The sequence below is a fragment of the Telopea speciosissima genome, chromosome 5 (genome assembly GCF_018873765.1).
Source record: "Telopea speciosissima isolate NSW1024214 ecotype Mountain lineage chromosome 5, Tspe_v1, whole genome shotgun sequence".
Taxonomy (NCBI): domain Eukaryota; kingdom Viridiplantae; phylum Streptophyta; class Magnoliopsida; order Proteales; family Proteaceae; genus Telopea; species Telopea speciosissima.
The window spans coordinates 23,031,316-23,054,321 of NC_057920.1; the positions used below are offsets into that span (position 1 = coordinate 23,031,316).

The following is a 23,006-nucleotide window of genomic DNA, read 5'->3' on the forward strand; positions in this document are numbered from 1 at the left end:
CTAAATCGGTCTAGATCGGATGGAATTACCCTTGTTTTTTAATAATAATAATTGATTTTTATTTTTTTTTACCAATGGATCGAAATCGGATTTGTCAATATTTGGGATCAACCCCGACTGATACCAATCCAATCCTATGATTACAAACCATGCTTGGAGGCAGCTGATCCAGAATATTCCTGACATAGAATGACGATTGGTCTTTGAAGAAATATCCGTCTAAGTATTTTGTTGCTGCAACAATCACATGCAGGTTTTAAAACACGAATCGGGGATGAAATTGGACAATTGGTCATTGGCAGTGTTCGAGGTCTCGACAATTTTCTCGGTTTCCACTCGGGTCGAGTCGAGATATGGTGCAGAATAAGAAGAATACATTTTCTCGGCTGAAAATTTTGTATCTCATCGAAATATCACAAAGTCAGCTATATAAATACCATGTTCCGACTTTTCTCAGTTGAAATTTTGACTTATTCTCAGTAAACTTGACTAGTTTCGCCAGTTTGTGAATAAAACAGCTCCAAATCACTTATGTGCTCCAAATCTTATCAAAAAAAGTTTGGAACACTTGGAATTGATGCTCAAGAACAATGTTTGGAGGAGATTTGCTGCCCAACAACCTTCAATGGAGGAGATTTGAACTTGAAGGCCCGACACTCATTCAATATGGGGGCAATTACTGTCACTATCCTACACTTAGCCTATATTTACTAAAACTATCCTACCTTAAACTTCTTTTTTGAAACTATTCTGCTTTTAAACTTTTACATCTCCTTCTACCCTCATGTTTTAAAAAACACAGATTGCCCTTCCTTTTCACCTAAGAACCTACTAATCTATTTAACCTACCATTCTTCTTCTATTTTAAAAAATGAAAGCACCCACCCACTTTTTCTCTCTCCTAATTTTTTTTTTTTGTTTTTTCTTTAATCTCTCTATTTAATTAATTTTTTATTCAACATTTCATCCTCATCGTTCTTCTTCGAACAGATTGACCTGATCCTCACCGTGATCCAGTTCTTCTTTCTCGTCTCCATTATCACTATGTCGTCATGCATTTTTTTAAAGTAAACAGTGAAATGACAATAATATTCTCATTAGAAAAAGAAATTGTGTATCATACTAAAAGGGAAAAAGAACCTGAGATTACAAATTATTTAACACCGTGAAGGTATGTCAATAATAAAATCTCTTTAGGTATTAAGAGAGAGGTGGAGATGTCAACAACCACCACCACCGCCTCCATAACCACCACCTCGACGACGGCGTTTACGGGATTTATTCGAAGAATGACCATATGCAAATACTATCATAGAAATCATAGAGAGAGACATCACAATCAAGCAAAAAAAAAACAGGCCTCCTGAAATGTGAAACATGGGAGCACCTCCATTGTCATTCACTGCAATAGCAAATGCATGAGCCATACTTGTAATAATATTTCTTTGTCGATCAACAAGCGGCTGAGCTGTGTGAGCATTTATATAGGCTGCTATCAGTTGGAATTTCTGGTAAGCTTCCTTCATTCATAATTTCACTCTTCCCATACTCTTCCCATCTGGAGAGTATGACCAATAGCTAACTATGGGAAGCTGCTTTCAATATTTCTCAGTTTTCCATAGGTTGCTCCGTGTCCCTCGTAAAAGATAAGAAGAATTGACCAACAACTGCCTAGCTCAGTTGGTGAGCCGTGGTGCGCTTCATGCCCATGCTCACCAGGAGGTCTCGAGTTTGAGTCTCCTGGCTGGTACCTTATCCCCCCCCCCCCCAATACAAAATATATATAAAGCTCCCTATTCCAAAAAAAAGATAAGAAGAATTGGGTGAGGACAAAATAGCGGAAGACATTTTAACCACTATTAGCCACATGTTGGAAACTCAATCACCTATCACACACATACCAAAAATAGAAGATTACAATACTATGTCATACTACGTATAAAAGATTGGGAGAGACAATGTAGAGGATTGCACGGGATTGCATGCTTGATACTCAAGCAATAGAAGGTATGGAAAGAAATCGGGTATGGTCGGACATGATGAGATATGGTCTGATAGTTAGAAAGAAGGTTTATGAAGTTATATGGAGTTTGAACTTATCAAACCAATTCAAAAATCAAAGGTTTATTGCCGTATTCTTAAAATTCAAATAATGTATTTCTTAATTCTTACCAAAAAAAAAATATATGTATTTCTTAACACCTCCAATGGGATCCGGCTCCTCTCCAGGGAGCTCAGTTCCCAGGGGGCATCCAAGGGTTGGATTGTGCCACACACATCTCAGTGCATGCCTAGGGATGTGTGTCACACAACCTAACGGTTGGATGCTCCTTGGACGTGTTAGGCTCCCTGGAGAGGAGCTCAAACTCTCAAGTCTGAACCCGTCACTCTCTCTCTATTCGCTTAACCTGATACTGCCTCAATGCTGTCATGTGTATACCTCTAATATTTAAGGTTGAAACTCAATCTAATTGAAGAACCTGCTGTGGGAGTCTAGTTCCTCCACCTGTACTTGTGAGAGGTAACCATATGTCCCATTTTTTACTATTTACAAGGAGAGGAGTGGTATTAATGGGAACAAAAAAGATAAGTGGTTACTCTTACATGAACGCTCACTTACATGTGCGTGCAGATGATCCATTCTTGGGCTGTGGAGAGGGGTAGTAGTGCATGGTGAGGAAGGGGGTGCACACAAAAGAAGAAGAGAAAGCAAACAGAAGATGGCGGTTTCTAATAAAGTTTGATTTATGTTTTAAGGGGCACTTACTATCACTATCCTACACTTAGCCTATATTTACTAAAACTATCCTACCTTAAACATCTTTTCTAATACTATCCAACTTTTAAACTTTTACATCTCCTTCTACCCTCATGTTTTTAAATACCCAAATTGCCCTTCCTTTTCTCCTACTAACCTGTTAATCTATTTAACCTCTCCCATTCATCTTCTACTTGTTAATTTTTTTGTTATTAAAATGGTAAAAAATGAAAGCATCCACCCACTTCTTCTCCCTCCCGTTTTTTACTCCATTCAGTTTTTTTTTTTTTTTTTTTTTGTGTGTTTTCTTCAATTTTTCTATTTAATTAATTCTTTATTCAACATTTCATCCTCATCGTTCTTCTTCGAAACTCGAACAGATCATGGTTCTAAGTATCGGTATTGTATTGCCCATATCGGGCGATACGTACTTGTTTTGCTAGTCACCGTTACCAATAGCATATCAATATCGTATCGATAGCACGGTATGGACAAGGGGTAAAATGGTCAAAAAATTCATTTTTTAAGGAAATTCAGGGATAATTTTGCCCGATACTGCCGATCCAGGCCGATACTGTATCGGTATCATATTGATTTTGCAGGTTACCGATACTCGTTCCAATGCCGTGCGTCGACTCTCTTCAAAGCACCCCACTTCTTCTCTCTCTTTTCTTGTTAATAATTAATTTACTCTTTATTATTTTTGAAGAGAGTTGACCTGTTCCATGGTTTTAGTGCACGGTATCGGAACGAGTATCGGTAACTTGCAAAATCGATACTATATTGATACGGTATCCGCCTGGATTGGCTGTATCGAGCAAAATTACCCTTGAATCTCCTTAAAAAATGAGTTTTCTAACCATTTTACCTCTTGTTTGTACCATGCTACCGATATGGTACCGGCACAGTATTGGTATCGGTGACTAGAAAACCGATACGCATTGCCCGATACGATACCGATACTTGGGACCATGATCTGTTCGAAGAACAATGAGAATGAAATATTGAATAAAAAATTAATTAAATAGAAAATTTGAAGAAAAAAAAAAAATCAAATGGAATAAAAAACGGGAGAGAGAAGAAGTGGGTGGGTGCTTTTAGTTTTTACTATTTTAATGACAAAAAAAAAAGTAAAATGTAGATGATGAATGGTAGGTTAAATAGATTAGCAAGTTACTAGGTGAAGAGAAAGGGTAATCTGGATATTTAAAAATATGAGGGTAGAAGGACATGTAAAAGTTTAAAAGTAGGGTAGTATTAGAAAAGAAGTTTAAGATAGAGTAGTTTTAATAAATATAGGCTAAGTGTAGGGTAGTGATAGTAATTGCCCCTTCAATATTAAGATGATCATATAGCGATAGGGTAACTTGGTACTTGGTAGTAGTTGGTTTGCATTGTTAAATGTTGACTCAAAATATATTTGACTCTATATAACAAACAATGTTAGATGTATGATTTATGAAACGGTTTATAATTTAATGTTTTTTCTTTCACTGCAATACTGTTTGTTTAAGTTGTTCTACTTAAATTATATGTGTTGGTCACCAAAACCAAGGGTTGAGATTTGGCATAAAAAGTGCACAAAACAATTTGTTTTTTGGCTAATTTCTAGGAGCGTCAGCCATGTCAAATCGGTGGACTGCCCAATTTCAATCTAAATCAACCAATTCTCCAATCCAAATCAACCAAAAATTGCCAAATTTATTTATTTATATATTACTATATTTTGGATAGATAGGCTCAACGAGATTTGAACTCATGAACTCTTAAATAAGAGGCAATGGTCCTTGCCATATGAGCTACCCCTTGAGATTTTAAAATGCTACCAAATTTATCATGAGATTATTACATAGGCCTACCAACAAGGCTTTAAAACACAAAATTAGGGAAGCAATTGGCTGGAATTGGTCTCCAAAAACCTTAGAATCGGTCCTCAAATCCAAAAATAGAGAATTTTCAGGACATTTTGGTGTATGCTACCAATCAATCTAATGGTCAAACTAGTTAAACAATTAATCCACAATGTTAGAGACATGAAAGATTTCACTTTTCAATTTTAGTTTGATTTCATGAAATAGTCAACAAATAAATTTTTGGTCAAGAAATTAAAATTGTTTTGATTGCATCAATCTGAAATATTTTAAGAATAAACAAAACCATTTGGTAGTTTAATTTTGAGAATAGATTCTCTATATTTCTTTGGAAGAGGACGACGGTGGCGGTGGTGTTGGTGATGATGGTGGTGCGAAGGCGGGGTGGAATTGGAAATGGAGTGGTGGTGGCAAAATACAATGATTTTGCTTTCATTTTCTTTTAAACATATCTAATGACATATTTACACATGTTATTAACGTATGCTCATTAAAGAGTGTAGAACAAATTGAAATACTGAAACTGGTCCTCAACTATTTCACTATTTCAAATGATTTCAAATTTTCATAAATAAAGAAAAAAAATTCGTACACAATATCATAATTTTATTTTATAATTCCATGAAATTGAAGTAGAAATCATTTGAAAACAACCTTTAATTCAAATTTGCATTCGGGGATCATTTACAGACATCTGTAGATGAGCATTCATTTAGGCTACTGGTTTTTTTGTCCCTTTCAAAGCTTCAAAGAAATACAATATGAGGTCACAATCTTCGTCACTTGCATCACTTCTAATGGCCAAAACCCTTGCTTAAGAAAGAAGAAGACTCGTTTCCCCCCCTCTCTCAAGGTCTCTTTTCTCTAAAAGAATAATGTGTTGTGCATATTAAGCTTAGTGCAAGTAGGGTTTCTACAATACTTCTCTTAAATAGAAGAGACTTACTTAGAAGATTACAATCTATTAGATAAGATCAGACAAATTGTGTGTTCCTAAGCCTTTAAATTGTTCATAATTGCACAAAAGGATAATACTAGAAAAGGCATAACTTGAAAATCGTAATGGTAGATATTTTTATTACGCTTTCTCCCCCACAACACCAACATCCACAATGGACCTAGCAACCATGAAATAAAATCACTGTCATATAATTAAATCCATTGTGATAACTAATAAGAGTGTCATGACTAGTGACTTGACCCAAAACATTTGAAAAATCTTTTTAAATAAATTTAATTTAATAATATAAAATCACTTTTTGTAAACTCTTTACAAAACAAATATCAGGATAGGAAACCAGTCACAATCTGACAACTCTCTATACTTGAATGCTATCCTTAAATGAGTAGTAGAAACCTTATTGAGTGTCACTTCATTACCATCCATACTGTGTACGCCAAGCAGTCGGTATGTAGTCAGTTCTGTCGTTAGACATCAACCATTAACTCACTACAAACACACAAAATATAAATGTAACAGTAAGTACCTTTCATGTATGAGAAAAGAAAAACTACAAAAGTTCCTGTTGCCAAAGAACTAGTGGTGATCCATCAATAATTTCAAGGAAAAATTCCTTAGATCCACTGGATAAGAACATAAATTACAAGATAAGTAGGTTTCAAATTTGTTTTACATCCATTACTTTCTATTATGAAAAGATTTACTTAATCCCCAAAATTGGTTAGAACTCATGCCACACAAGAATAAAATAAAAACAAACATCCAAAATTGCCCCAACCTCATTTAACTATTTTTAAAATCAGCACAAAATCCGATGAAAATGCATCTTAATTGTAGGAGTAGAAATCAAAGCACTTATTAACCCCTCAAAAAACAAAAAAGAAAATGGCATAGAGTCCAAACGTATTAAAAAAAAAAAGAAAAGAAGATGGTTCACCCATCATCTTAGGGTTCACAAACCTTCCTAGGGTTTTAGTATGTTCCAAATACCCTCCCGATACCTATCCCCGCCCTCTCCCGCTCGCCCACGGTGACCCTTCTTATTTTTCCCATGGTGGTTTAAAACAGAATTTTTGGACAATTTTGGTAGTTTGTTTTATTTTATTCTTGTGTGGCATGAGTATTGAGTGCTAATCAACTTTGGGGATTGAGTAAATCTTTTTAAAATAGAAAATAGTAGATGTAAAACAAATTAAAAACCTACTTATCTTTAATTTCTGTTCTTATCTATTAGATTTAATAAATTGTCCCTAATTTCAATGGATCAATGTTAAACACAATAAAGTGTCTGTATTTATATTTCCATGGAGAAATATACAATACAGTAACTCTAGAACAAAATACCCAAATCTATCTAAATCTATCTATTGATGAGAATAAATGACGATACTATTGGATTATTAGACAAAATATAACAATCATAATAAGTATATAATTAATTAATAAAAAATATTTTTTATGCCAGAAACGGATTGCACCCAAACACATGGAGGTGAGTGAAATGATGGCCTACCCCGTGGAAATACTGCCCCAATGCCGCAGTACATAAACAACATCGATCCTAATTTAAGGGGAAGTAGTTTTCTGTATGTGAGTGTCTATAAAAGCACATGCAAGCACTCCTATGTACCTATATATCTCTCCTCTTCAAGTATATAATTAATTAATAAAAAATATTTTTTATGCCAGAAACGGATTGCACCCAAACACATGGAGGTGAGTGAAATGATGGCCTACCCCGTGGAAATACTGCCCCAATGCCGCAGTACATAAACAACATCGATCCTAATTTAAGGGGAAGTAGTTTTCTGTATGTGAGTGTCTATAAAAGCACATGCAAGCACTCCTATGTACCTATATATCTCTCCTCTTCAAAACAACGACAGAGTTCTTTTTCCCTTATTTAAATAAATTGGGTTTGATGAATCCTGTCAAAGTATCGAAGAATTCTTGCCTTCTTCGTTGATAGTCTTAATAGTACTCTTCTCCAACAATTTTCCTTCCTTACCTATTCATCTCTATTCTCTAGTGCCTGAAATTTGAACTAGGATTTTATCACATGACGAGGTCCTTTCTGCTTTTCATGCGGCAGACTTCCGACAAACTAGTGTTGTGAGTTCGCTGCTGCGCAGATTTCTCGGAACTTAAGAAAGTCATAATATCATAGGTTTTTATGGCAGGGAGTTCAAAAATTTTCGATCCTGAGCTGGTCATCTCTCACAAATTCCCTGAGGTTAGCATTTGCGTTTCGAATTGCTTTTTCCGAATGGTTCACTTTACCGATATGGCTAATATTGCTCCAATTCGAAGCTTTTGCGGATAATTAAAATGATAAACGAGTAATTCTCTCTGCAAGCTAGTAAGAATTTGAGGGCCCTAGATTTAACATCGTAGAAGGACGAACAACCCGTTCTCTAAAGTTGGTTCATCTACTAATTGTTAATTTTTTTTTTTTTCAGTAAGCAGGCCATCTCGCCGAAATGAAAATCTTGTTCAAGAATTAAATCCAATCACTCAATGAATGAGGATTTCCTAATTTTACTACTAACTAAGACCAACTATACAACAACCATATGCAGTGGATCGTATTTTCCATCTCGTGTGTGACCCTTAAAATTCGATCATCAAATTGGCTTATCAAAGCTAAAGTTCGGAGTATCCACTGCATTGCTATATGATATTGATATGCCATCAAAGAATGATCCAGCTTGTATTTCAAAGAAATGGATAGCTTTGTTAAGAGGGTTGTGTAATTTTGAGACTAAAGTTGATGAACATGCAAATTTAGTTTCACTGTTTGATCATCTAAAACTCTGATGTCATATCCGTTTCTTATGTCCTAGACAGAGAACATGAGAACCACAGTGAAAATTCATCATTCTTATAACATCATCTTGGTTTTTCCATGTATTGCTCTAGATTGAGAACAGTTTATTGTTTATAAATTCAGTAATATTATTATGTATAAATGGTTATATCATGATTTAGACTCACTGAAATCTTGTTATGTACCAATGTTTTGTTTACATTTGAAAACATTAAAAAGATGGTCCTTGTTGGATTGAATAATTTCTTTGAAATTTATTTGTTCTTAGTTTCTTCACTTATTTATTACGATTATCGTTTTTCTTTTTTGTTGCATGAACGGATGCATTGAAGACAACATTCACCTATAGTGAAAGGTAGAACCTTCAAGAAACTTAGCTGATACATCTTTTATTGTTCCAAATGACGAGTTTTCTGCATCTTTTGATAGTTCGTATTCATTTGGGCACTTAATTATGTACCTATTGTATGTTAATGATTTATCCTCTGTGAACAGAGATGTAGCACTCTATGCTCTTGGCATTGGTGCATGTGTAGGGGATGCCTTGGATGAGAAAGAGCTGAAATATGTTTACCATGAAAACGGGCAGCCATTCATCCAGGTCTTGTGAATTTTTTTTGTAATTGTGTTCCATGAGATTATTTGATGCTGAACATGTGTGTGGTACAGTGTTTCTTTTCCTACCTTCTTGTTATACATAGCAATGGTTTTGAAAAATCGTAAGAAACCAGATCAGTAGTATGAACCTAGTTATGGAGCCTATTTCAAAATTATGTAATGTGGGATGACTTGCCTGCCTCCAGCATCCTGCAAACATTTGGTAATTCTAGGGCATTCTTCACTCTCATATGCAGTCTGCAGTTTTGTTCTCTTTCTAATAGCTGAAAAAGTTGATTGCTGGCATCCATTAAATGTAACACATTCCATAGTTTTGTTATTATGGTCTATTTCATTGCTACAATTAGCTGAGAGAATTGAATGGCTTTGGGTTGACAACAACCATGGCTATAAATAGAGTTGTATGGCGAAACAGGTTCCTATTTAGTGGGAGAAAAGACTTTGTGTAGTAGTTGATTAACTAAGAGAATTCCTTATGGCATTCCTAACTTTTGAAGATCTTTTTTTCTTATTAATAAAATTATTTTCTTATTAAAACAGAAAAAGTTCACCCAATTATTCTGTTTGCCGTGGGCATTTTTTTTTAATTTCCTCTTGTCTTTTGCTAAAAAGTTTGATTGTTGACATCCTTTAAATTTTGAGTTTATTATACATCCCTGTGCTTTCATTATTATGATCTAGCTAAGAAAATTTCGTCATGCCATTTTTTGGCAAATTTCTAAGACATTTCTTCCTTATTACTGAATTCATTTGAGTTATCCCCCACTCCCACCCGAAAAAAGAAGAAGATAATAATGGTAATCCTTTTATTCAATAAAACATGTAAATGAAGTTTTTATAAATGAATATATTGATTCGAGCTATCTACTTCATTGAAAACTGATAGAAGGTACAACAAATACAAAGAGCTTCATGAATTATATTGTTTGATCTCTGCCTATGAAAAAGGAATGCATATATTTTAAAGCTTGACTTCAAGTCTTCAGTCTTGAATAGAAGATTATGATGAAAAACACTTAGTTGATGTAGTCAATTGCAACTAATGAGTCTCAACCTACCATGAGCTGGTTGAATCCTTTGTAAAGGTCTCTGTGACACAAGCTTGACCTCAACAACTAGAACTTGTGAAGAAGAAGAAGAAGAGAAGAGAATGGTGGAGATGAAGAAGAGCAATTCGAAACGCAAAGTGCAGTATAGGTCGCTGAGAACCACTGATAGAAGTGCAACATAGGTCACTGCGGGCCGCTGAAAAAAGTGCAGCAGAGTTTGTTGTGAACCATTGTTAACAACATAAGGTTGCAGGGAACCACAAGTAACATCATAAGGTTGTTGGGAACCACAGATCACAGTATAACATTGTTGCAAATAAGTATCCGCCTTTATAAGATAAAATTGTTAAGGACACGAGCAGTTAGACACAAATGGATAATAATAGTCTTTAAATAAGTAGATGCCACTTTGTTGATGACACGAGTACTGGAGTAGATAATATCGCCAATCTCCCCCCTCACGTGTAGCACTACATGTGGACAAATAATGCATATGATGCAATAAAGATAACCCATCATCATATGACAACAAGAACCTACACCAACAGAAAATAAACCAGATAATCAAGAACATACGCAGAGTAGACCATCAACATCATTCTTCTTAAGAGATTACCGAAAACCAGATTGAGCACAACCCTCTTGTGGAAGTGAAATCTCCACTTAGAAAACTTCGATTGATCTGAAAATTCTGGTGGAAGTTCACAAGTCAAATCTCTATTGATTCCAACTGAAAAGGCACTCAAACAGAGATCATAAAATCAAGGCAATTCTTGCAAGACAAATCTGGGGGTATTTTTACAACCAGATGGTTTGCAGGTATGTTTCTCAGCCTTAAGATATTCTTAGAGAGTCAAACTGGGCATGATAAGTCGCACCTATGAGGTTAATTAACACATGAAATCTCAGGCAAAAAAGAGAAGAATCGATGGAGTTCGATTCAAATCTCTTGAACTGTCAGTACTGTCAGAATCAGAGGATACCATGTAACAAGGGTTTCATAGCCTCCCTTTTTCTTCTTCTTCATGGCTTTGATATCATGTGACAAAAGCTTGATCTCAATAACCAGAAACTGTGAAGAAGAAGAGAAGAGAACGATGGAGATGGAGAAGAGGAGAGAGGGTGAACATGATAGGAATGGTATGGAATGCCTCTTTCGTGGACAGCCTCTCCCTTATGTTAGGCAAGCAACCAACTCTTATTCGGAAGCTTACTAAGAGTGTAATTACAACCAAAGACTAAGTAAATAACAATGACTAACTCAAGCAACCAACTCTTATTAGGAAGCCTACTAAGAGTCTAATTACAACCAAAGACTAAGTAAATAACAATGACTAACTTGGACTATGACTCAACTTAGACTTAACTTAGATTGTGACTCAAGTTAGACTTCTCCCACTCTCAACTTAACACTAACTCTCCCCCATGGTACAATATTCAACAGCCTCCATTGATGAAGGGAGACTTGGGTGTATTATCTAGGTGCTTGGATGATTAATCAACTTGCAACGTTTATTTTCCCAATGTGATGTTACATCAGTATCTTTGTTTTGGTTGCCACCTAATCTGGGAGCAGACCTGCTAGCTTTGGTTGAAGTGTGCCATCTACAGGCTAAAGCCATGGAACCTTTATTTCTTCCTGGATAGTTCAGACCTTAAGTTTTGCAGTCTCAATATGATGCATAATTCCAACAAGAAGAGAAGAAGAGCCTGTTGTTTTGGGTTTTGTTCAGTTTTGTGGGTTAACCACTTAACCTGAACCTAAGGTTTAATATTAGTTCAAGTTAGACTCAGTTTTAGGTCCCCAATTGGATATATGGGTCATGGGCTTAGTATATTTGGGTTTTCTATTGTAATGAGCCAATTCTATAAGCCAAATATGAGGGATTTGAGGCCTTTGCAACATTTGGTATTTGTTTTTATTTTCTTTTATGCTTTAGTTTACAGCAACATTATATAAGCATGTAAGGGCCTCACAGCCTAGGTCTTTTTGTATTAATGAGATTGGCTTCAGCCTTTGTTTTATTCTGTGGTGATTAAGTTCCAACCCTGTTGTGGTGATTCAGCAGGTTGATTGGTGGTGATTCCAAGGCCATATCATTTTTTCATTTCTTCTTTTCAGTCCAGAAAATCAAATAAGTTTCATCCTTCCCTGAGTTTGAGTTCTGTTTGTCTATTTATTCATATTATTTGTTGGGTGTTTACTCTACTGGTTTCTCTTCAATTGATTCTACTGATATTCTGTTTCCAGTTTCTGTTTTCACATTTGACAAGTCTTCAGTTATGAGACTCTTCCATTGATTTCATAAAATTCTGTTGCTATTCTGATTGTTAAACTCCAGTTTTGTGAATTGGTTCTTTCCTGCAGCGGCAAGTTTCCATTCTCCTGAACTCTATCGATGAGCACAGGTATTGACTGCTAGTTACTGTTCTGCTTGTCTAGTAGTCACTACTCTGTTTCTGATCTTCAGTTCTCTGAACGTTTCCAAATTCTGTTTTTATCTTCAGTTTCTATTTCCTTTGGTTTCAAGTTCTGTCCAGCCCTACTTTCTAATTCTTATTGCTATTTCTGCCAGTTTCTAATTTCTGAACTGGCTATGTTCTGTCCACTTTAGTTTCCAAATTTGATCCTGGTTTCTATTTGAGTTTGACTTGCTAATTCTTGATTCCTATTTGCCGTTTTCTGATGTTACTAGATCTGGTTATTATTTTGGTGACTTGAGAATTTTGTGATCTCGTGATCACTTAAGATCTGACCATGGGATTGGAATAAATTTGTTCAGATGTTGCCCATCCCTACTAGACCTTTCGAATAGAGTTGCAGTTAGATCTGATCGATTTTAACCAGGTTATTTGGTTTTCTCCAGTTTGCCCATTTTTTTCCTTATCTACGGGTCTAGATTCTTTCTTAGTTTCTAATCCCTAACCCTTAGGTGATTGGATTCCATTGCAATCTCACCAACACTATGAAAATGTTATTGCTTTTGTTCCAGAATTTCTGCATGATCCACTCCTTGCCCTGCAGAAGACCTGACAGGAGTTTTAGTCCACCTCTTCTTCTTCTTTTTTTTTTTTTTTTTTGGGAGGGTGGGGGGTTGGTGTGCCATGGATAGATGAAAGAGATTTATTAAGAAGGCTCTAAGATTTACCAGTTATATTAGAATGCTGAGAAAATGAAATATTTGACTGCATCATTCTTATGTTGTGCTTATTCGGTCTTCCCAGATGTCTTCCTGGATTTCATTTAGGCAGTTTCTATCGATGGCCATTATGCAACCTTGTTATATAAAACAACAACTCAGCCTTATCCCAACTAAATGGGGTCGGCTACATGGATCCTAAATAAAACAAAGTAGGGAGAACTAAGGTCCTCACAAAGAAAAGTAAGAGGAATGGACATTAAAAATAAAAAAATGAGAAATGAGAGTAAAAGCAAATAGTCAAGCCTAGGAAATCAGGAAAATCTCAGCTACCTGGTGTCAACAACGTGGATCCTTGCCCTCCAATAGGCTCTATCTGTGGTCATACTTGGCACAAGGCCTAGACTCTGCATGTCCTTCTTCATAACCTCATCAATTGTTATTTTAGGCCTACCCCTAGCTCTTTTAGCTCCCTCAATCGGAATAAGATCACTCCTCTTTACTGGGGCATCCTCAGGCCTCTGTTGCACATGGCCAAACCACCTCAGACGACATTCTCGGAGCTTGTCGCTGATCGGAGCAACTCCCACTTCAGCTCTAATATGTTCGTTCCTCACTTTATCCTTCATCTTAACATCCCCTTCTATGCCACACATAGCTTCTCTATATGGCACTTCTTAACTGCCCAGCATTCTGCCTCATACATCATAGCAGGTCGGATGTTATTGAACGCATGAAACCTGCAAAGGGAGGTTCAAATGGTTTAGTTAAAAGGTTCCGTGCTAGCTATCAACCTTACACAACCCCTTTTCTTTATCCAGGCTTGTGACTAGCAATGGAGGAACACTGGCTGAATTGGTTTGCTTACTTCCTTTGGCTAAATTTAAACCTTGCCTTATATTTCTTGTTTATTTATCATAAAGAAAGTGGTATGCAATGTATCAAGGCACCCTACATTTCATGAACACAAGCTGCTTCCTGCATAAATTCCAGTTTTCTATGATTTGACCTAACTGCTACTAATTTGCAGGTCTTGCCTACTTTTGCTGTTCTATTTACTTATGGAGCTGTAAATATCCAAGAGCTTACAGGGCTACAGTGAGTGGTTACTAAATTCAATGAACAACAAGGATGTAACGTAGTGTTTTGTTTACCTATTGATGAGATTATGTCATCTATCATTTTTTCACCATTTCTATGTCACGTTGTCTTCCATGTACAATTCTAGAAAATGTATGGTATTTGCAACTATCTTATGATATCATGTAAGAACTTATGATTTTTCCCCTTACCAGATTTGATCCACGTCTTCTGCTGCATGGCCAACAATACATAGAAATCTACAAGCCATTACCTACAAGTGGCTGTGTAAGACTTCTGCCCAAAAAATTTGGATGGTAGTTGCAGAATGTGTTATTGACAATTATTTGGTTGTGCACTTGTGCATTCATTATAATTCCTTCATTAGTTGGGGAGTTTGATCTCATTGATTACTTGACACAGCTGAGTAATTTGAGGTAGTGGGTTGAAAGGAATTAGAATGTCCTATGCTGTGTAATGATTCAAACTTGGACTAATTGGGGTTGGGAAGATTACTAGCTGGAAGTGTTATTAAACACAGATCTGTGCCGGCTTTGGATATTGATTTAAACTTGGAAGACCTAGCAAGGTGGGACATTTATAGTTATTTGATAATGTCGAAAAATATAATGATGCGGGCACCTTTTTATTAGAGCAAATCTTTTCCCTTGCCAAAAAAGAAATAAAAAAGCCATGGACAGTTGCATACTTTTCATGCTTGAGAATCCAAAAAGTAATGCGATTTATTATAGACATATAATTTTACGTGGACAAAAATCTTTCCGAATCGAATCAAACAAAAATCATATGTCTATTTATGATTGTCATAAAACCTTGAGCAGGCCCAGGAGAATATTCTTTTTTACCCCCTTAAGTTGGTCACAAAATGTTGAGTTCGTTATTGGATTGATATGATTTTAATATGTGTCATAAAAAATAAGAATGGCGATTACTACCATTTCATTTCATCTAGCTTGTGGGAAGTAGTCTAGCTTGGAATTATAATTTTTTTTTCCTGAATTGCCATCTAACATTTGACCTAATCACATGTATTTGACATTGTACAGTAATTATTTTTTATTCCATTTTGACCAAAATTAGAAATCAGTTGATACCTTTTCCTGTAGAGGACTAGAGGGTTGTACCTGTGAATAATTTGCCTTTTGTATAGCTGTTTTTGGCTGGTTTTTTTTGGGCCCTATTAAACTTTACTCTTTAAAATAAAGTCTTCTCTTGATGCATCAGAGATCCCGGGGGTGGGGGAGAAAATCTTCCACATAATCATTACCTCCCCAGCTGTCATCTACTCTGATTGTGTGGAAATATCATGAATCTTTTATTATTAATTCCTGTTAACTTATCCTACCATTTTAAGCATGTCCACATCTAACTTTTGGACAGAGGGTCCGATGGAAATCGTTATCATAACATTTTTTAATGAACATGCCTGAGATTCATAATTCGTTGCTGGATGGAAATTATATTTCTCATTTCCTTCTGCTCAAACTGAAAATACAGAATTTCAGCATCTACAGTTGTATGGCGTTGATATTTGCATATTATCTTGGTTGTTGAGTTGTGGAATTTGATAGAGTCCACACTTTTCACTTCTTTTTTCATTGTCTCATCGCTCATCTCATCCATTTGTTTCATTGTCTCATCGGTCATCTCATCCATTTGTTTTTATTAGCTGGAGTGTAACTGTATGCTTTAATGTTGTTTAGATACAAAATAAAGTAGCAGTTGCTGGATTGCATGACAAAGGTCCTTCTCTCTCTCTCTCTCTCTCTCTTCTTTTTGTGTGTGTGTGTGTGTTTGTGGGTAAAGAGTCAATATTTCATTGATTTTTCCATTGCATGTGTTGGTACAAATGCTTGAGTTGATTTGACAAAACCAAAGTATGAATCTTACAATACTGAAGGTCAATGTTATACAAGGATTTATGGTAGAATTGCTTGGGGTGGATCAGAAGGTATCCCATCTGCTAGAATTGCTCGACAGAATTTGAAAATAACTCAAAAAGAAATAATACATGTTCTCTACACATATTCTAGATTATGGATTAAAGTATATTTTTTTTTAGTGGCGGGTGAGGTGGGTAGATGTGGGTCTGTGGTTTAGCTCTTTTGGTTTGCATTGGGGCATGCTCATTCTGAGTTGATCCTGGCTGGATGCCTCTGCCCTCTTCTCAAGCATTGACTTGTTCTCATATGTTGCCAATGTAAAAAATAGTAATAATAATAATAAACAATAAAGAAGTTTGAATATACAAGTAAACTTAAGAAGATAGAAATGGCAGAGGACCAATCAAGGTATAATGCGGGAAAAAGATTTGTGGAAGCATGGATAGTGTGATGGACAAACCACAACTGTATGGTTGTATATAGTCCTAAAGCGCCCCCCCCCCCCCAAAAAAAAAAAAAAAAAAAGAAAAAAAAAGGAAAGAAAAAAAATCTGCATCTTTGAGAATTCCTTCTGAAGGTTGATGCATCATTTTTGAACCCAAGCAAACTACATGGGAGCACTTAAGAGGATGGACCCATTGTTCTAGATCCTGCAGCTGAAGGCTGAAGCCATGAAATATGCAGGTTGGTTTTGCATCAGTTGAGCACATAGCTAAAGTTCTCAGTTGTATTCATTGGATATATCTACCTTGGACAGAATATAATATTTTCCAGGCAATTTTTGCCTATTTTAGGTGAGAAGTGGCATCGAAGTTTCCTATTTAGACTTCTTGAATATTCCAGGGAAGGGGAATGGAAGATGATATCATGTTCATTGTCTTCCATGAAGTTGTTAACTAGACATATGAATTGGAAAAAAAAAAAAAGAAGGAAATGACACTGGTAATTTAAAAATTGATGTGAGTGATAATATTCATTAACCCTGTTTACTACAGCCATTGAGCTTTCTTTTGAATGGGTGACCTCTCTGTCTTTCCAGGTAAAGCAACCGTTGTTGAGATTGACACAGTAAGTTATGAGAAAGAGTCTGGTGAACCACTTTGCATGAACCGGTTAGTACTATCTCTAGATAGTCCTTTGGATTAGCAATCATTGAGAAGTATTCAGAAAATAACTATGCAGGACAACGATCTACTTGCGGGGTGCTGGTGGCTTCTCAAATCCATCAGCTCCATATTCATGCTCAAAGTATCCTGCCAACCAGATTTCACCTCTTAAAATTCCGAAGAGTCAACCTGTTGCTGTATATGAGGAGTGTACCCAAGAATCTCAGGCATGTACCATCTGCCTTGCTGAACATGACACAGGAAATAATTATTTTGAAAGCAGCTCCATCATGCTCTTAGATTTTTTTGTGTATTCAAATGTAACAGCTATGAAACAGTCAAGGTGTCAAAAGTAATTCTCATGGATAATTGTGATTGATATGCCATATCGTCTATAGAATATAAAATTGCAGTTTCTTTTTTTCCTTTTCAAATTTCTAATTAAGTCTGTATGGTCAAAGAATCAAAGAAAGGAATGTTCTTTCCAGTTTAGTGGCTCAGCTTGGACCAACTTTGCTTAGAATTGCAGGCCAACATCAATAATTTGAGGAAATGTGAACTGTTGGTTCTGATGCTGTTGCACAGGAATATTTAGGTTATTTTCTTTTATGGGTTATTTTGTAATTTTCTTTAATCCTTCTATTATGTTGATGGAGTCATACTAGATAAGGTTAAGGTGTTTGATTCAAAGTCTACTTCATTCATTGAGTTTGGGTAGGGTTAGCTTTTGTTATAAGTCTTTAAACACATGATGTAACCAATGATTAGAGGAGTTGAATAATATTGAAATTCTGATGTACCGTTCCTGTGGCTTGGCTGCTGGTCGTGTCGTGTGGCTTTCTCTTCTTCTTCTTCTTCATCGATTCAAATCTTATCGGCCTCAGGTCTGCAACTCCTCTTCCCCCCCTTTTTTTTTGTTAATACTCTTCTTATATCACTGTTGCTGCTGTTTTGCAAAACCAAGCCCCAGCTCTGTTCTGGGCCAACCTAACAACCACACTCAGTTTGATTGAACTCCTTCAAGATTAACCCATTCAGTCTGAAACTTCAGGCGAAGGGTATAACCCCTACACGATCAGAAAGTTAGGACTTTGGCTGCTGAAATTCTTCCTACTGAGAAAACGAGCTTCCGTTCATGACAGGATGCCAGGATCTGCAACTACCACCTGGTAGTACTTGCAGAGCTGTATTTGATTTCTCTGGTAATTTCTTGTACTGTTGCTTGTGTGTATTCAGTAGGTCATCAAGTTTCTGACCTTTTCCTATAATTTGTGCCCAATCGGAACCTGTAGGAGTTTCTCTGCTCAAAACATGGCCTAGTCTGCCACTTACCTCTTTTCTATCGAGGGGTAGAAGAAAGGCTGTTTTTTAATTATATACAAGGGACTGATTTTTACAAAATTACTTATAAGTCCCTATTTTCTGAACATTTGTTTTTAAGTTATCCCCAACCTGATTCTAATTCCAGAATTGTCCTTCATCTTTAATTTTAATTCCGGATTTGTCCAGCTACTGTTTTCTTATTTATGAAGTGTCCGTCATTGTTCTGAAATTTATGGAATTGCCACTGCTTATATTTGGAATTTATACACTTGGGTGGGCCAACAGCGACCGATAGTCAGGGTTATTGGCATGATCACATCAGATTCAGTTGATCCAGATACAATTTGGGAGCATAAAATGCTTAGTCTCTGGTATTGTCCTATGTGCTGGCACACCTGCTTCTCATTGCCAATTATAGCTCCCTAGAACATTGCCCGAGTTTCTTCTTGTTACTTAAAAGGCATAACCTTATTCAAATAGATAACATTTCAAAATCCTTCTTCCTTTAATTATAATATCGGAAAGCAAATTACTAACTTATGTCATGTCATAATCTGTCATTATGATTTTCCATGTAGGCACACTTCAAAAAACTCACAGACCTGGTCTTAGTCTATGGTTTGTGCTCATGTTGCATGTCTTCGATTTTCTGTCGTCACTAATGCAGTAATTTGTACCTAGTGTATGTTATGCCTATGTGGTTAGCTTAATTGCTTAATTATATAATAGCATGGTTATCTTGTTATGTTTCCTGGAGTTCTATAGTTGTTAAGGCGACTAGGCGACCTAGTTCATGTGTTTTAGTTTATAGCTATTGGGTCAAAAGGGAAGAACAAAAATTATGAAACTTTTCATTCGATATTATGCAGGCATTACTATACAGACTATCGGGTGACTATAATCCTTTGCATTCAGATCCTAAGATTGCCGAAATTGCTGGGTTAGTAAACCATCATCCTTGGAAATTATTATTATTATTATTATTATTTTGGTATCCCTTTTAAGATCATACTCTATGTTTTGAAAATAACTTTTGTGGTTATGATATGCTTGACATGCATTTTTTCTGTTTCCTATACTATAATTATGTTACATGTTTCCTGTGGCTCTAATCAGTTAGAGGATGTTCTAGCAAAAGGGTATTATGGTTCATAAAGTTTACAATGGGCATGCTTCTTTCCGGTATGATATTATCATATTTCAAGTAAAGAAGAGAAGAACAAAATTAAATTTTGCTATGTTTCATTGACTATCTATTGGCTCATGCATTGATATTCATCAAGATAATTTTTACTCATTCATGTCTTGGCAAGAAAGAAACAAAGGGAAAAAGGAAGAGAAAGAGAAAGAAGTAAGAAAAGAAGAGTGACCCCAAGGGGGTAGCTCAGTTGGCAAAAGACCAACACCTCATAATTAAGAGGTCATGAGTTCAAATCTCCTTGGGGTCTATCTATCCAAAAAAAAAAGAAAGTAAGAAAAGGACTTGTGAATTTTTGTTTTTGTCAATGAGAGGACTTATGAATTGTTTCCTTTGAACTTACTATTTTAGTAATAAAAAAAACGGAGGACAAATGTCTCTGTTTATCCATTCTCTTCAAAATCGTGCATCCTGCCAGCTGCTTACATTGTTGAGCCCTATATATGTGAACATTTGATGGAAGAATACGATGATGTATAAATACTTAGACAGGGTTTCTCCTGTATGTTTGCAGGTTTTCTCGTCCAATATTGCATGGGTTGTGCACCCTCGGGTTTGCAGTTAGGGCAATTACTAAATGTATTTGCAATGGAGAAACAACCAAAGTGAAAAGCATAATGGGCCGTTTTCTTTTACATGTCTACCCCGGCGAGACCTTGATCACGGAAATGTGGCTTGATGGAACAAGGTGGGACACATCGTCTTTTGCTTATAAGCATGAATAACTGCTAAGCTCAAGTACTCTTTTTTGGGGGGTTGTTGAAGGACTAATGTTGGAGCTGGAATGTGCAGGGTTTTATATCAGACAAAGGTAAAAGAGAGAAAGAAGACAGTTCTGTCTGGGTATGTGGTTCTCCACCATTTAACTTCAGCACTGTGAGTTCTACTTTTCAAAACTACATCAGAACTCCTGATTCAAGAGTTGCACATTTTGAGCCTTTTTCTATTATTAGTTATAAGGACACCAACAGGTGAGTTGGTGCTTCACATTGTCTCAAGTTGTTTGACATGGCTACTTTGGAAAATCTTAAATGCGAGCCTATTTGTAGAAGCTCTTTAATAATATCCTGCTGGAGAGTTATGTTAATTCTTTCTACCCTAGCTTTCATGGCTAGCCTGTGAGCTATTGAGACACAGGCTGCTTGAGAACGAAATTAGATACTTTACTCACAAAAAAAAAAAAAAGTTAACATACTTGCAACCCACGTAAGTTGGATAAATATTCTCATTTTAAACTGTCATAAAAATCTGTCATGTGATATATTTTTTTTTTTTTTTTTTTTTTTTTTTTGATGGAAGGAAAAAACTTTATTAAAAGCTAAAGAGAGCAGAACGTGTGTACATCGTATAAGAAAGGAGGGATAGAGGCTCTGTTTGTTACAGAGGATAGAGCTAAAGAACGTAAAGTTCGATGCCAAGTAGAGTTGTTGCATGCCATATCATGTGATATATTAGTTGTGATCATATAAGATCATATTTCTTATATCTCTCTTAACTCATGTGATAAGTTTCAGCCCAAAGGTATTACATAACATACCACAATCAACGAGTCAATCTTAACCAAGATTTGGTGTGATAAATTCAATCATAGATGGGTCTATTGTTGCCCCAAGCAAAAGTGATCCCGAATATGCTACGAAGCTGTCTACCTGGAACAAGTAATTTTATTTTGTCTTGTTCTCTCTTGGATTATTGGTTCTATTGAACCAAGATTATACTCGGGATTGTATTCCAGAACTAAAGTCAAACAGGGACGATTTTCAGTGTCTTTATAGCCAGAAGAAGCCCGGCTGTTCCAACTTGAACAAGATTTCCATGAGATTTGTCAGCATGAGAATGGGCAGCATAAAATAGTTCATGAGCTATTGATTAACGGAGCTCTTGCCAAGCCTCAGAAGGAGAAGTGAAACGGAGGAATAGAGATGGAATGGAGTTTGTGTTTGCTCTTGATCTAAGGCCGGGGCAGGAGTCAACAGCAAGGGCTAGGGAGAGGGGAGGGAGGAATAATCGGAGGGACAGCTCTTTCAGACCCTTCATTGGATAGAGGTCTGTTCTGCTTTTGTCTTTGGCCTTCTGCTTTTGGCTTCAGCCGACTGGCTTTCCTTCTGTTTTGACCGACTTTTGAATTTGCCATGGAAGAAAGAACGATTGTTTAGTGTCGTCATGATATAGGTTTTGGCCTTGATACTTAAGTAAATGACCAGTGAGCCCACATGGTCTTCTATATATCCGATGGTTTGAATTGCCACATTAACCAGTTGTCAATTTTTTGATAGTTTGAATTGTCACATTAACCAGTTGTCAAATTTATTTATTTTTTAAACCAAAATAAATTAAGAGCGAGCTGTTAGCATTACATCAATATATAGTTATAGGACTTCTAGCCTGGACAGTCATAGTTTTACATAATAAATTATATGCCAATGCTATTAATTGACTCTTTCCTACCATCCTGTCAATTGGAAATCTCTATTAATTTTGGGTGGCAAAAGTGGTTAGTTGCCTTCAGAGTGTGTGTTGTGAGATTGAAAATAGCCACCCGATTAATGAGTTGAGTCTAATACATTCGATTCCATGATTTTTTTCTTCTAAACTTGGCTAAACTTGGACGAAGCTGGCTCAGATCGTCCGAGTCACCTTGGAGTTGGAGTGCAAAGAAAAAGCATATGCTAGGATCCTGTAAAATGTAAAGGGATAAACATACATTCCATATCAGGAAATCCCTACAAACAAAAATGCGTCTAACCATAATTCTGTTGTGGTTTCATTGCAAAGGATCTCCTTCTGGAATGCACAGATCAAAACCAGTCCACTAAGACTGTGTTTGACTGTTTGGTATGCATTCCTGGAATGCATTCTAGGTAGATTTCGCATATTCTCCAAGAATGTGTTCTAAGAAGGCATACCAAACACAGCCTAAGGTTAATGGTGCCAATGGATTGTGTCGTGTTAATTTTTGGTTACCTCGACACATAATTATATTAGAATATGGCTTGACCCAAACATAATCGGTTCAGGTTGGGTTGGGCTCTTTGTTAGTTACTTAGTTAAAACGTTAATAGAACAACATATCCTTTTTTTGTTGTTTTAAATGCGACTTGCCGAATTGCTCCCAATACAACAACAACAAACTCAGCCTTATACCAACTGAATGGGGTTAGCTACCACGAT

The 23,006-nt window shown here is 36.2% G+C and overlaps 1 protein-coding gene across 1 annotated transcript; it reads left to right on the forward strand.

Annotated features, from left to right (window-relative positions):
* The first annotated feature begins 7,644 nt into the window (after positions 1 to 7,644).
* Positions 7,645 to 20,852, forward strand: LOC122661128 (enoyl-CoA hydratase 2, peroxisomal-like). The gene is made up of 11 exons (XM_043856447.1): positions 7,645 to 7,823; positions 8,750 to 8,772; positions 8,913 to 9,018; positions 14,255 to 14,322; positions 14,520 to 14,592; positions 16,029 to 16,068; positions 17,248 to 17,320; positions 17,391 to 17,541; positions 19,507 to 19,577; positions 20,350 to 20,523; positions 20,628 to 20,852. Exons 1-11 carry the CDS (start codon positions 7,764 to 7,766, stop codon positions 20,713 to 20,715), a joined length of 927 nt encoding a protein of 308 aa, XP_043712382.1. The 5' UTR covers positions 7,645 to 7,763; the 3' UTR covers positions 20,716 to 20,852.
* Positions 20,853 to 23,006: the final 2,154 nt, after the last annotated feature.